Below are 14,309 nucleotides of genomic sequence, written 5' to 3' on the forward strand. Positions count from 1 at the left end.
GAATGAGCACTTCCGGGAGCCTAGATGCTCGACGCGCCGCCGAACTGTGTTAGCAAACGTGTCGAGGAAGACAAGGAGAAACTCCTCGCATGTTTGGGCTCTTTGCCCATTGAAGGCCTCCGGGAGTAGCTTTACAGCCTCGAGACTTCTCGCGAATCATTTCTAAATGTGTACGTAGATCGATCTCGCTCTAGCAATCCGAGCCTCACGCCAGCGCTAAGACGTAGGCAAATGCAAAATGTACACGCCACTACCATCGTAAATCTGCAGGGGCATCATGAGAATACACCCAACGCTGATGGAATTTTCAAATCCAGCTCAGTTGGCCGAACGGTCTATGGATGGTGGGGTACAGTGACGCTGTAAGCGCCAGCGCCAGTGCCCAGGGGTGTAAGATGCTTGAACGTCGTCAGCTGCATGCACATCGTACCTGCGTCACGGAAATATAATGTGGCTGCTGGACGTCACACAGATATAGCTGTGGCTTGCGTGAGATTGCAATCTCCGCGACGGGCTGAGTAGGTAAGTTGGGCGGTACCATTTGCGAAGGAATGGAGTGGAACGATCTGATCGCGTCACATTACGAAGGAACATACTGTAGTTGAGATATACGAGGCCGTTGGCGGGTGTGACTGGCGTGTTGTGGGGTGCGAGGATCGAGATTGGAAGTTCGTTGGAGAGCGGAGACAAGGCTGGCTGGGCGTGTCTTGGAATAGAACGTAAGGCTGCGATGACACGAGAGGAAGTTGACAGGAGAATGCGAAATACGCGGGTTCGCATATACGCGACAGAGTGGGGTATCATTGGTCTAGCAAATCCATGACAAGCTGAGGGATAACTTCTACACCCTCGGCTCGGATAGCACTTATAGGTACAGACTGTACATTGCGCTTCCAAGCGTTCTTCCGACCGCTGGGGTGAGGTTGCGCGCCGCTATTCACGTCGTGGAGATACTGCCGCAACGCTTCATAACTGTGCTGTGTGCCTGGTAAGTCTGCCTTTGTCGCGGCGACAAACCAAGGCTTCGCTGAGATAGGCGTCGTCGGGATGAAGGGAAGAGGTTCGAGCGGCGGGTCCAAACCTGGCGACTCTACGGGGTCTGACGCATCGCTCGGCGGCACGCTGCGGCCTGGAGGGCGATATGTGACCATTCTACGCTCGGTTTCAGCGTTCAGTTCTTTGCCCCGCAGTGTCTCGTATTCGGAGACTTCGCGCCAGAGCAGCTTCAGCGCTTCAACGGCGTCGCCTGCCGATAGGTCGATAACGAATGCGAGGACGGCCGCTCGCTCGACGTGCCGGAGGAAACCGAGACCAAGGCCCTTGTCGAGATGGGCGTCTTCAATGAGTCCGGGGACGTCGGCGATTGTGAAATTTTCTCGCAGCTGCCCGTCTCTTCCCCGCTTGACCACAGTCGGGCGGCCTTTGTGGTTGTCTAATACTACGGTGCCAACGTTCGGTTGGAGAGTTGTGAAGGCCCAATTGCCTATGCGAGCTCGGCTATTGCTCAGGGCTCTGAGAAGCGTGCTCTTTCCAGCGTTGGGAAGACCGACCAAGCCCAGATCTGCCAAAATCTTCAGTTCTAGCTGCAGCGACAGCTTCATGCCAGGGTCTCCGCGTGTAGCCATCTTCGGTCTGGACTGATACGGTGTGATGAAATGCGGGTTTCCGAGACCGCCCATAGAACCAGCAGCGAGGAGCATAGGCGTTTCCATATGCTTGTCCAGGTCCAGCCATATGGGGGCTTGCGGTTGGAGAGCTGCGAGGTGGGACTTTCGGGGCGGTGGCAGGACCGGGAATGTCATCCTGTTCAGCTCTGAGGGTACCAACCCAGGGAATACGAGCCACCTGTCCTTCCTGTAGCTACCTTTTCCTTCCTCTGTGGTCTCTTTCTGGGCGTGTCTCCTGGCTTGCCACTGCGCCTCCATTTCATCCTCGATGGGGTCGTGCCGCTGAATTTCCCGCACGATTGTCCCCACTGGCACCGTTATGAGTACATCGGTCCCTCGTTCCCCACCCTTCATCTTCCCTTGGCCATTGCGCCCTCTGCCGGCTTTGAGCAACCGCCTTCTGGCAAGCTTGTGCAGCGATGTCTCGCCACGGACTGCCTGGATGTAGACATTGCCTCCGCTCCCGCCATCACCGCCATTCGCTGGCCCCTCTTCAATGTATTTCTCGCGCACAAACGAGACGCAGCCGTGCCCGCCGGCGCCAGCTTCTACGGTGAGGATGCAGCGGTCGGCGAAGGGCGTGAGGGAGTAGTTGTCTGGCGTCGGGTCGAGATGAGACGCATGCGTGTCGGGCGGCGCAAATGGAGGAGGCGTGGGTCCCGTAGCAGTAGAGCTACATCTTGCGAATCGCGACGGTGTGCGAACAGGGCATCGTCGGGCGGCCGAGGCGAGAGGAGCTTCGAAAAAAGCGGGATACAGGAACGGTGTCAAAGTGCTGCCGAGGCAGGATGGCCGCAATATTGACCGAACCCGCGTCATGCGACGGAGTGCTCCAGGCTCAGGAATCAATACTTGAAACCTGCTTGACGTCTTCGAAATGGGAAGGCGGCTTCGACAATGTCCGGAAGTTGTGCTGCTGTTGTTGGTTCGCGACGCGATCCTGCACAGTTGGGCCTCGGTTACATAATCCACCGGACCGGACTTGTACATGGAGCTATGGCCCATCACTCGACGCGTCCCTGACAGCCTCAACGAACTCCGCTCACTATCCACCTCATATGGTGCCGAAGCGAGATGCGCGCCCCTCTCCGTAGCTCTGACAACTGACAGCCGGTACCTTGCATGACGCAGCCGATCAATCTCCGCCGCGGACGCCCTCTCACTCAACCTCAGCCGTGGCCCCAGCTGACGCAGGTACGAGACATACTGACGGCTTGCGCTGAGAACGCTCCCAAGGCATTCCGTTTCCGTCGCGGTCATTCGTCAGGCTGCAGCCTCGCGGCGTCAATATGCAGCTGGTCCGATGCCTCGTGGTTGCCGCAGCCTACCTCGTTCTGCTCGCGGGCCCTGTCTCTTATGCATCTCCGAAGCTACTGCCGTTTTCACAAGAGCGGAATGCAACTCTAATTCGTTTCATCAAATGGTTCTTGGCGCTTTGGCTGGTTCGTGAGGTGAACGCGGTCCTCAATAGCTGGGCGGAGAATAGGTGGATGTGGAAGAGTGACAAGAGCTCATGGGACTGGAAGAACGAAATCGCCGTTATCACCGGAGGCTCTAGAGGAATTGGGGCCATGCTGGCGAAGCGATTGGTGTCGCACGGCGTTAAAGTTGCTGTTCTAGATGTTGAACCATTGTCCGATGACTTCCAGGACGGTGCGTCACCCGCAGGGCAATGTCCGTCTCTCGCGTGGCGCCGCTAATGTACCTTACAGATGAGTGCAGGTTGGTCAGCTTCTACCGATGTGACATTAGCTCCCGGGATGCAGTCCACATGGCTGCTGAAGCAATCCGCTCAGACCACGGTTCTCCATCCATTCTAGTTAACAACGCCGGAATAGGCAATGCCAACAGCATCCTGGAAGTCTCGCCCGAGCGTCTCAGAGCCATGTTCGACGTCAATATCATCAGCCACTGGAATACCGTGCAAGAGTTTCTTCCCGACATGATTGAAAAGAGAAAGGGCCACATCATGACTACCTCAAGCATGTCTGCTTTTCTGGGTTTCGCCGGAGCGGTCGACTACGCAAGCACGAAAGCGGGTCTAACAGCATTCCATGAGGGGTTAACACAAGAGCTGAAGCATCGCTACAAGTGCCCGCAAATCAAGACAACCATAGTCTACCCGACATGGACTAGGACTCGGCTAATCACGGCAATTGAAAAGGGAATACAGAGTACGAGAGCTCCTATCATGGACACTAAAGATGTCGCCGACGCCATGGTCAACCAAATCATAGCTGCAAAAAGTGGACAGCTGATTTTGGGGCCAAGCATTGCAGCTACGGTCCGGGCCCTCCCCATATGGCTACAGGAGCTCGTTCGCGACCACATGGCGCACGTGGTCACAGTAAACGCGACGACTGCTGTGGCGTCTTCTCGGTAACATGAGGCAAGGCATCCAGCGGCCATGCCTTGAAACGACCAATCCGTGGGAGCGCGAAGGATGCTGTGCCCCACGGTGGGGAACAGATGTTCAAACTACGGAGGCCGCCGACCTAATAGATGACCTCGTGATCTTCCTTCAACAATGCAAAGAACAAATTGCTCCCACAGATTCTCGGCATGATTCTAGGTGATTATCGGAGGGCTACTGAGGACCTTCAATATCTGTTATCCAATGGCGCCTTGGGCTGTAAAGTCCGGCAAGACTTGGACCATCCCAGGCGGCTCACTTTCCGAAGCATTCTATGATGTTGCCTCGTTTCAAGAGACGCCTTTTGCGAGCAGCGTGGTCAGCTCTACTGATTTAAGGCTGCATGTTCCTGACGGCGCCCGCATTGGGGTATGGAGTGAGGGCATGCATTGGCCGACATGATCAGAATGAAGGGCAAGGTTCTGACATACATGTGAGCTTTTCCCGATTTGTCTGCTGTTTTTCCGCCATATTAATTGTGCTCGCTATGCGCTCGCGGTGGACCGTCTATTGTTAGCTGACATGTTAGGTATTCTCGGACTGAGGCGTTGGTAGGTGCGGGCTAAGCCCCAACCCCGAACATACCCTTGTCCGATGCGACCAGGGATGTACATCCCAATGCGTCCCCGACACGATGGATTTCAGCATGTGGCCAAGGTAATATACCGTCGGCCTTCGCAGGTCGCGGAGGCCAAAAGGACGCGGTACCTTTATTTTGTTTCAAGTCTTCTCGTCTTGTTGTCGTCTCGCTGCCACTTTTCGTCACTCGTTTTTTGACAATGCCATGTGGCTCAAGGGCTTCTTGTTCCTGTCCTACACGGCGTTACTCGTAACTCCAACTAATGCAGTTTATAGTGGCCAAGGTATGCTTTACTTCAAGTGTTCATGATGTCGGCTTCGACCTGGCTAACATTCTTGAAGATGAGGTAGTGGGCAAGGGGGGACAGCTACTTGCTGCACGACATCAGTATCCTCGCCTGGGCCGACGGCAGCAGCAGTGGTTAAATCAAACAAGGACTCGAGAGAATCAAGAGTCGGAAACTGTGGTGACTGAGCCAACCACTTCTGTAGTGGTCATTTCCACGTCCGATGATGTTCAAGCCACCCCAACACCAGGACGAGGGCAAGATGACAGATCATCTACTGTGCCACCTGAAGGACCAGCAAGCTCAACATCAGCCACGGTCGAACTTCCAGAGGAGAGCAGTAGCATCGCCATTAGCTCGGACCCGACATCTCAGACACAACGGCCCCTCCCGACTAGCACTCAAGAAGAACCGACTGAATCTCCTTCAGCGGCACCGTCTCCATCTTCTGTAGCCGAACCCACTTCACGAGTTCCGCCACCAACCACTGTGATTCCTACCTCTGAGGGCACGTCTGATGCAGTTTCTCCGACGAGCAACCAACAATCGACGGTTGCAACACCAGCTTCGCCGCTTCCTCCATCAGCGGCGCCAACGTCAACACAGTTGGTTGAGGATCCTGAGTCCACAGTTGCGTTGGGCCCATCGCAATCGAATCCATCAGAGGAGCAACCAAGCGCTACACTCCCGCCCAATTCCGTGATCATCCCTACTTCATCACCGGAAGAAACGTCTACGTCTTTTGCTGCGCCGCAACCCTCTTCTGTGCAGCAGGAGCCAAGTTCGGCAACCGCGCCTATTTCAGCTCCCGAAGGAGAGTCTACTACTATTCCTCAACAGAAACCCTCTTCTGTGGTTCCAGAATCCACCTTGACTCCTCCCCAGGCGCCTACGTCTATTATTGGTCAGCCAGTAATATCCTCTTCAGCTATTCAGCCAGATAGCACTGCTCTTCCTGAACCCCCGAGTTCGGCCTTCAGCGATCCTGAGCCCAAAACAACTTCCGTTTTGTCACCGCTACCCACATCAAACCTGCCCGTACCTAGCATCTCTGAAGCACCATCATCCCTCGCGGAACCAGAGCCTTCAGATGCTATTCCGTCAAACAATGTCGACAACCCCATCCCCACAGATACGAATGCACCGGAACAACAGTCATCTGCAGCCCCTCCACTTTCTTCAGCGGCATTGCCTTCTTCAGATGCAGCCCCTGAGCAGCCTTCCAGCACCGGAGGACAGCCCACCGAGGGACCAGTAATTTCTTCGCCTGCTGTCCCCAGCCAATCGGCCAATGAGCCCAGTTCTATTCCTACGTCTAAGCCTGCCCTACCAGCTACCTCCAATATTGAGCCCGTGCTTAGCAGTGTTCTCTCCAGTGTTGATTCTGCTGCTAGCAGCATTGTTTCAAGTGTCAAATCTGCTGCGAGTAGTGTGCTTGGCCCGTCCGATATTGTACCTTCCTTGCCGACGCCCACAGGAGAGGCACCACAGCCTAGCTCTGACTTTCCAGCAACGACTCCTCCACCAACCGGGCCAGCGCCACTTCCCACTAGCTTGGCGTCCGACATTAGTGGCCCAATTTCTTCAGTCCTCTCTAGCGATCAAGGAGTTCCCTCGGCCGTTAGCAGCGTGCTATCCTCTGTGCAGTCTGATGCACAGGATGTGTCATCCGCCATCAGCAGTGTGGTATCTTCTGCCCTTTCTGGTATTGAAAGTTTTGCCAGTCCTTCTGCAACTGGCAGTCAGCTACCGTCGATATCTACAGATTTCGCTCCGGGCACTACCGATCTGCCGACTCTGTCCAACTCGGGTGTTGGCTCAATTCCCAGCTCTCCCGCCACAGACGTGCCTATACCCTCGTCGACCGATGCTCCCACACCGTCTGCGCCGGCCTCGAGCGACGGCATCCCAGTCTCAGAGACATTGAGCGCTCCTTCCGGCCTGCCTACGTCTGAGCCTATCCCTACTCCTAGTGGCATCTCACTCCCTGGAGCCTCCGGCACCGGAGCCTCGCCTGATCCGACAGACACCCCTACTATATCGCCGACCTTGGACGTTAGCTCACAAGCCACGGATTCCATTCTTTCCGGGTCAGATGCTCCCAGCTCGCCAACCGCGTCAATATCTACAAGCTCGATCTCTCTACCTGACTTTTCTCTCTTTAATCCTTCCACGGCGCAGACTGCAGTCTCGTCCGATACGTCGGGCTTGGCGACCAGCCAGGTCACGCAGATACCCGCAAGCGAGACCCTTGCAAGCCCGACACCTACAGGCGCACCGACCACAACGCCTCTATTTGTCTTGCCGGAACCGGGTTCGACAGCGGCTATCTCAGGCTCGACCAATGGGTCCCTCATTGTCACTTCAGGCGTCAGTGGTCCCGTAACCACTGGAACAGCTCCGGTCACCACCGTATCGGATACACCCAAGGTGGAGAACACCTTAGAGACTTCTTCTAAGCCTGAGCAGCCTATTCCTACTTCAGAAATTGAGCCGGAAACCACAGGCGCGGATGGTGACAAGACGCAGTCTGACAGTCCAAGCTCGTCCGGGGCACCCGCAAACCCATCAGAAGCGACTACGCTGCCTACGGGTGATGCAACCCTTGAGCCTTCCCGGTCAGCTCCAACGGGTTTCATCGCGAGCACAGCCACTGGGCCCTTAGCTTCTTCGACCACCACAGGCGCTGCTGCTGGTGGGGCCAATGATAAGCCTCCACCTCTTACAAAATCCCAGACCGCCGGTATTGCTATCGGAGGAACCACTTGTATTCTCATTGCACTTGTTGCTGCTCTCTTCGTGGCTCGTCGTTACCGTGCCAATGCAGCCAAGCGCAAGAGTACAGGAAGTGTATACCCAAAGGAGGCTTACCTGTACGATCCGCATACTGGCGGTAATGATGGTGACGCCGAAGCCGGAGGCGCGGTGCCTACTATGTCAGGTGGCGCTGCTGGATATGGCGCTATCGCAGGCGGTTCCTCACGTAACTCCGCACGCCATTCCACGGCTGGAGGCTATTCCGCTCTGCCTCAAAATTCTCCCCAGCCCCTTCCGCGCGAATCCCGCTACAGCACGGGCTCCATGCCCCAGAACCCTTTCAGCGATCCTGAAATGACCACAGTTGCGGCTGCAGTAACACAGAATCCTTTCCGCGACCCAGTGATCCCATCGCCTCAACCTAGCCCCCGCCTCAATGGCTATGGTGGCCCAATGGGAGACGTTAGAGGAGAATATGCTAAGCTGGTCGTCAACCCGTATGCCTTCAATCCGGCCGCTATGGAGTATCCGCCATTGTCTCCATACGGAGCAATGCGCGCAACCCGCGATCTGACACCTGTCACGGAACGTTCAGAACGCGTTTCAGAGATCCTCAGGCGCAGTGATCCGTTCGCAGATCCACCCGAGCACGACCTCCTTCTAAACGTAGACATGCGGACGGAAACGCCAGATTCGATCACGGTTCTGGCGCCTCCTCCAACACCACAATCGCCGCGGGGAGCAGGACGCTGTACGCCTTCAGCAGGGAATCACTGGCACCTGCCGCCTCCAACACCCTGCGTGTCGCATTTCCCCGGCCGCAACTCTACCAGCAACTCCATCATACCGGGAAGATATACTCCAGATGGACGCTATACACCGGACCACCAGGCACCTGCAGGCCGAGCCATGCCGAATGGACGCCAAACACCGTTGAACAGCTCATCAAGCAGCTCCCTCGCACCACCGGGCCGCCATAGCCCAGAAAGCGCTTCCTCAGCACCTAGCAGTCAGACTACATTCCCTAGCTCACCCATCGCGCCTCCTCCCCGCGCAGCCTCCCCGCCACCAGTCAACAAAGGCTGGGACGAAATTAGAAGGGATGATCCTAACGTTCCTGCACCCCTGACTCCCGTTCACAAGAAGCCGCTACCGCTCCGGAGGCAGCCTACGCTTGCAGGACCCGGGCAGCTCCTTCTTTCCGGCGCAGGTCTGCCCCTAACAATCAAGCGGAAGCCGATGGATTCGGGCAGCGGAAGCGGCAACCTCGAGGTACCGAGGAGTCTGTACGGCAGTCCTGGACCTACCGTGACGGAGTTCAGCGACGACCCGACCGTGCAGAGGAAGAGGAGTGGCGAGCTGCTGTTTGCGGATCCCCACCTGATTGGACGGTCCTTCTAGAGCCAACGGGCATCAAGCGCGAAAAGACTGAAGTACAGTAATGGAATAATGTGACGGACGGACGGACGACTTTGTATATACGACGGACAGCTTTTTAGACGACATGGACATAGACTTCTTCGACAACACCTTATCTTCATCAACATCGACGCCCACCACCACGCGCGGCCCGATTGTACCTAATCGCCTGGTTGTTTGCTTCACCTTCACTTCTTGTTAAGACTTCGCTTCGTTCCGGCTACATCAATCGTCGCCGGCCCTGTTGGTCATTCTTCTTCATGCACACACACTCCTTTGTATTACCTTTAACAAATGTTCTGGTTCGAAACATTCTCTTACATACCTTTCCTTTCTGCTCTCGAGCCGTAGCGGCGCGGCAGTTCCATTAGCATTAGCATTAGCATTAGCATTAGCATTAGCATTCGCATTAGCATCAGCATTGGGAACTTCAATACTCCCCGTTCTGCATCCCCCCCGACGCGCCATCACCGGCGTCTATACGGGGCATCAATGTATTATTATTACTTAATCCTATACCCTACTATAATTCAATATCCACATCAAGTCGATACTGCCTAGCGTCTTCTTCTTCTTCTTCTTTTTCTCTCCTGCATCCTTCCTTCCAATACTTCGTGCATGTTGGTGGTGTCTGTCAGTGACTTGTCGTCGTGCCGCATTCGTATTCGGTCGGTCTCCGACACACATGCGCATCGCGCACGCGAGTCACTGCACCAACAATGTTAACCACGCGAGAACAAGGACCCACATACGCAAACGCAAGGCTAGGCCCGGTCCAACAAACACGTTGAGTCGAGGCCCTTGCGCAGATCCGATTCCGTCGATAAAGCCTCGTGCGATATGCGAGCCCGGAGAGGTTGGAAGATGGATGGTAGTGGTATGCACAGTGGAGCGGGCGAGTTCGGACACGGCGCAGGAAGGCGACGGGAGCTATAATGACCGACTGGAAGGTGTTCGCGATAAATGAGCCAGGTGATTCTAGCCGGTCTTGGACGCGGAAGGGGCGGACTGGTTGAGTGAGAGCTTGGGCGGACTTTCGTCCTTCGGCCGACATCTTCCACTCATGCTTTCATGGACCTGCGAATATCATAGGCACAAACACGCTCATCTTGGAACTCTTTTCGCTTGTGATTGGGATGTTCAAATTGATTGACTGGCTGACTGACTGACTGAGTGCCATCTATGGGAGGGGGGAATCCGGGGAGGATATATGAGAATAAATGATGCTAACAGCCCAAAGGACGCGCAAAACTCCAACGGATGCATGACTCTCATTAGCGTTCAGGTCGTCCTCCCCATCGCCCTGCCCCGCGCACCCATCGATACGATCTGTTGAGCGAGGAGACCTCCCACCTCTTGAACTGCCTCTTGTATAAAAAGCCCAATGAAGCCGTCAACGCCCACCAGGAGCGTCAGCGCCAAACCGCAAGATAAGTGATATCCAAATCCGGCAATATGCTGCGCATCACCTTATTCCACCATCATCAGTTGTTATAACTGGCGGTGGCGTCTTCTACCGCTGATTGAAGAACCAGCTCGTCCTTTTTCCGCTCCCTTGGTTAGCCTCTTGCGCCTGAAGGTTGCTCAGCACGGGCAACACAGGGCCGTCCTGCACTGGACCACCTCCGCCGCGCAGAGGTTTGGCAATGCGGGAGCCGATAGCGCCGCCGGTAACGAACGAAGCGCCTGTAGGCGATCCAAGACCGCGAGTTGATCCCTGCTTCGCCGCTTCGAGGCGCTCTTTGACGGCCGTGAGTTGGGCTTCGAATCTAGTGTCCTCTTTGTCAATAACGGTCCATCCATCTGGAGTAGGAGAGGAGGAAAAGGAGAATGGTCCATCGGTGCCATCCCCGCCGAGATAAGACGGCAAGGAGAGCAGAGCGGGTCGGTGGCCACTCTCGTATACATTCTTTCGTTCGACATCGATCAGGGAATGGAGATAAGAAATACTCTCCACATACCGATGATTCGCAGCGGTGAGCTTCTCCTGCGAATCCTGGAGCAGCTGCTCTAGGCTCTGTATCCGCTCATTGCGGGCGATAAGCTTGCGCTCCGCAATCGCGACTTCCTTCTTCAGCGACGAATTTTGTTCGACGAGCTGTCGCTGGACGACGGTGAGCTGCTCAAGATTGCGCTCTAGGAACATCATCTTCTTCTGCTGGGCGCGGTTGTTGGATGTCCGGAGCACGTTGTTGTACTGCTCGCGCGTTTCATCTAGCGAGATCTCGAGCTCGACGACCTGTTTATCCAAATAGGTAAATGTCTATTCCTCACACAATGCGTAAGGGGAAAAGAGAGAGAAAACTTACCCGCTCACACCTATTCTGCAGGTCACGCATCAGGCTCTTCTTCATATTATCGAACTCGGCAATCTGCTGCTGCACCGTCTTGCCGTTGATGCCGTTCGCCACACCGTTCGCGATGGCACCGCTCTTGATGCGTTGTTGCAGGCTGTCGATCTCCGCCTTGAGCTTCTGGTTCTCCTCGCTCTTCCGGGAGAGGTCCGACTTAAGTTCCTCGGCGAGCTCAATGTTGCCTTCTTGTCGTGCGGCATAGGCATCTGCAAGTCGAGACTTGAGCTCCTCCGTGTCTGCCTCCGAAAGGTTGCGTTCAAGGATCTCTTCGTACGCCTGCTGCAGCTCCGCAAGCCGTGCCTCAAGGGCTTCGCGTCGTCGGTTGTGGACGCCGTCCTCCTCATTACGTGCAGTTAGAGAAAGCTCTGCCTGCCTCACGATTCCCTGTGTTTCCACAAGCTTCTCGCGGACTTCTTGGATGGCATCAGGTGCGACGGCCTCACCAGACGAGCTCATGTCGTAAAGAGCGTCTAGTTGCTCGATGATCTTCCGAATGCTGCGCTCGTTCTCGCTGAAAACCTCGCCACCAAGGTCGAAGCCGGCCATCATTTGCGCCATAGCCTCTGCCTTCTTTTTCTTTTTCTCGTCCAGGGCAGCGCTGGTTTCCTTCGCATTCATCCTGGCATCGAGAAGTTGCTGCTTGACATCGTCCAGTTCAGTTGTGAGCTCTGCATTGGCCTCCTTGAGCCCGTCCATTGTGATCATTGCCTCCTTGCTCTCGAAGTTGATCTTCTCGATCTGCATCTTGAGTTCATTGAGCTCGGTTGTCATCCGCTCATTGTCCTTGTTTGACTTGGAATCACGCTCTTTGAAGTATTGCAGCTCCTCCTTCGCCGTCTTCAAATGATCTTCGGCCTTTGCGAGCAGCGTCTCCTTCTCCGCCACTTGGTCCTGGAGCTCATTTTCTCGCCTCAAGAACTCGTCCTTCTCATCCTTGTCCAGAGGTATACTAGGTGTGCCGGCTCGCTCGAGTTCCATCCTTGAATCTGGCCGCGAAGGTGTTTCTGAGCTCTTGGTAGCATCTAGCCTTGACGGTGTCTGCGCACGCGAGGGTGTCGAGGGGGTCTTCCTGCTTGGGGCTGCACCCTTCTCCAACGCCGGTGTCCACCTCTCTTGAGGTACTGCCTCGCCAGCACGCCACAGAGCCACCTCGCCCTCGAGGCTTGCAATATATGTTTCGAACGTCGTGACCTGTCCCTGTGCCTTCTTGAGCATCGCCTTGAGCTCTGCCGGACTGAGTTCTGCGTTGACCTTGGCCTTGTTCTTGATCGCCTTCGCCCGCATACCGAATCTCAGCGTACTCAGCGTTTCGGCATCGTTGTAGCTACTCGGCGAGCAATTGATGATGAGCGATGTCCGAGAGTTACCACCGAGCGATTCTTGCAGGATACGCGTGAGCTTGGAATCTCGGTAGGGGATGTGTGAGGATTTGCCGTCTGTCAGCGCGTTGATGACCATGCCCAACGCGCTCAAACTCTTGTTGATCTTCTTCGCTTCTTCCAGAGTCTGTCCGCTTGCGCCAGTCTTTCCGACCTTCTCCGAACCAGCCAGATCGACCAAGAAAAGCTGTCCGCTCTTCATGGACCCTGTTTCGACGTTCTTCTGCGTGACGGTTATAACGAAGATGGAATGTGACCGCGAGGACTCCTGGTTCATATTTGTGGCAGAAACGGCTCGCGCATTCCCACCTCTTCGCATGACCTCATAGACCTCCTCCACGCTTGAGACATATACCTCCAGCAAGCCCTTTACGTATACGCCCCTGTTCTTCTCCTCGTGCACCGGTAGGTTGTCGTTCTGCGGCACTAGCAGATCCCGAATGCGCTCCATGTAGATCTCCATGTAGCTGACCCGGACCGTGTATTCAATATTGCTTGGAGAGGCCAGTATGCTCGCAAAGATCTGCTCGATCATACGCGGAATGATCCCCTTGCCGTTCTCATCGTCGATGTCCGTCCCCATCATGGTATACGACTTGCCTGCGCCTGTCTGCCCATAAGCAAACACGGTGCCGTTGTATCCATTTAGAATATCGTCGACGGTCGGTCGGATGGAATAGTCAAAGATATCGGCTTGGCGCGAGGCCATGTCGAATACCCGGTCGAAGGTAAAGGCCCCGGAGGCCTCTTTCGACTGCAGCGCGCATGGCTGTCAGCACTGGCCTCCTGTGTCCATGTATCCATGATTTCAAGCGCTCCGACGTACCGAGATCGTACATGTGTCCTCCCCTTTGAACTCGACTATGGGTTCTCCCCCGCTGGCGATTTCAATCTTGTTCTGCGGGCGGAACCGCGCCACCACTACACCAGCCCGCAGTCAGTAACCCGTGTCTTCGCATCTCGTGTCGTATCTCAGTATATATCGCACCTTTTATAGTGTTGGAGCTCCTGTGACGCGAAAGCAGTTAGCCCGTTGCCTCCGGATACCCCCGTGCCCGCGGGGACCACTTACGACATGATGGCAGCACAATATCGCGTCTCCGGCCCAGCGGCCTCACTCTGGCGTGTTGTCGCGCGCTCTCAGCTGCGGTGTGTCGCGCGTCGCTGCGAACTCCTGTCGTGGTACGTAAAGGGAGCGGGTTTGGCTCGGCGCGTTGGAGGGAATTATTAGGCCCCGCCGCTGTAAGGGGAAATGGATTATAGCGTCCTGTTTCAGAGTAGCGCGACCCGGCGAGACGGCGGCGGAGAGTGCGGAGCGTGACGTGTGGAGGCCGAAAAGGAGGGACTGGGAGCGCGGAGGTGAGGGAAGCCTGGGCTATTCAGGATTGCGTCGTGGCCGAGTCAATGTTGATGTTGCAGCTCCAGGGCTCCTAGCGCGACTCCCCGCCGCAACG

General features: G+C 55.7%; 3 protein-coding genes across 3 annotated transcripts; 1 reads left to right on the top strand and 2 right to left on the bottom strand.

Annotated features, from left to right (window-relative positions):
- Positions 1-800: 800 nt before the first annotated feature.
- Positions 801-2,486, bottom strand: BU26DRAFT_429072 (GTP-binding protein Obg/CgtA; the record flags this gene model as incomplete). Its single annotated transcript, XM_033823818.1, has 1 exon — positions 801-2,486. One exon carries the CDS (start codon positions 2,484-2,486, stop codon positions 801-803), a length of 1,686 nt encoding a protein of 561 aa, XP_033682916.1.
- A 470-nt stretch (positions 2,487-2,956) lies between these two features.
- Positions 2,957-4,050, top strand: BU26DRAFT_428309 (NAD(P)-binding protein; the record flags this gene model as incomplete). Its single annotated transcript, XM_033823776.1, has 2 exons — positions 2,957-3,320; positions 3,380-4,050. The coding sequence occupies 2 exons, from the start codon at positions 2,957-2,959 to the stop codon at positions 4,048-4,050; spliced, it is 1,035 nt and encodes a 344-aa protein (XP_033682917.1).
- A 6,196-nt stretch (positions 4,051-10,246) lies between these two features.
- On the bottom strand, positions 10,247-14,246 carry BU26DRAFT_519707 (kinesin-domain-containing protein). The gene is made up of 6 exons (XM_033829125.1): positions 13,928-14,246; positions 13,844-13,863; positions 13,682-13,776; positions 11,432-13,609; positions 11,084-11,361; positions 10,247-10,891 (listed from the first exon to the last, which is right to left on the bottom strand). The coding sequence occupies exons 1-6, from the start codon at positions 13,930-13,932 to the stop codon at positions 10,636-10,638; spliced, it is 2,832 nt and encodes a 943-aa protein (XP_033682918.1). The 5' UTR covers positions 13,933-14,246; the 3' UTR covers positions 10,247-10,635.
- Between the last annotated feature and the right edge of the window lie 63 nt (positions 14,247-14,309).

Source organism: Trematosphaeria pertusa (genome assembly GCF_010094035.1).
Source record: "Trematosphaeria pertusa strain CBS 122368 unplaced genomic scaffold BU26scaffold_8, whole genome shotgun sequence".
NCBI lineage: Eukaryota > Fungi > Ascomycota > Dothideomycetes > Pleosporales > Trematosphaeriaceae > Trematosphaeria > Trematosphaeria pertusa.

Excerpts from the sequence above, each read along its gene's own strand:
- BU26DRAFT_519707 (XM_033829125.1), bottom strand. Across the intron at positions 13,777-13,843 it reads GAGCTCCAACACTATAAAAG|TGGTGGCGCGGTTCCGCCCG; the intron begins GTGCGATATATA and ends GGGCTGGTGTAG. Across the intron at positions 11,362-11,431 it reads TGCAGAATAGGTGTGAGCGG|GTCGTCGAGCTCGAGATCTC; the intron begins GTAAGTTTTCTC and ends TTGGATAAACAG.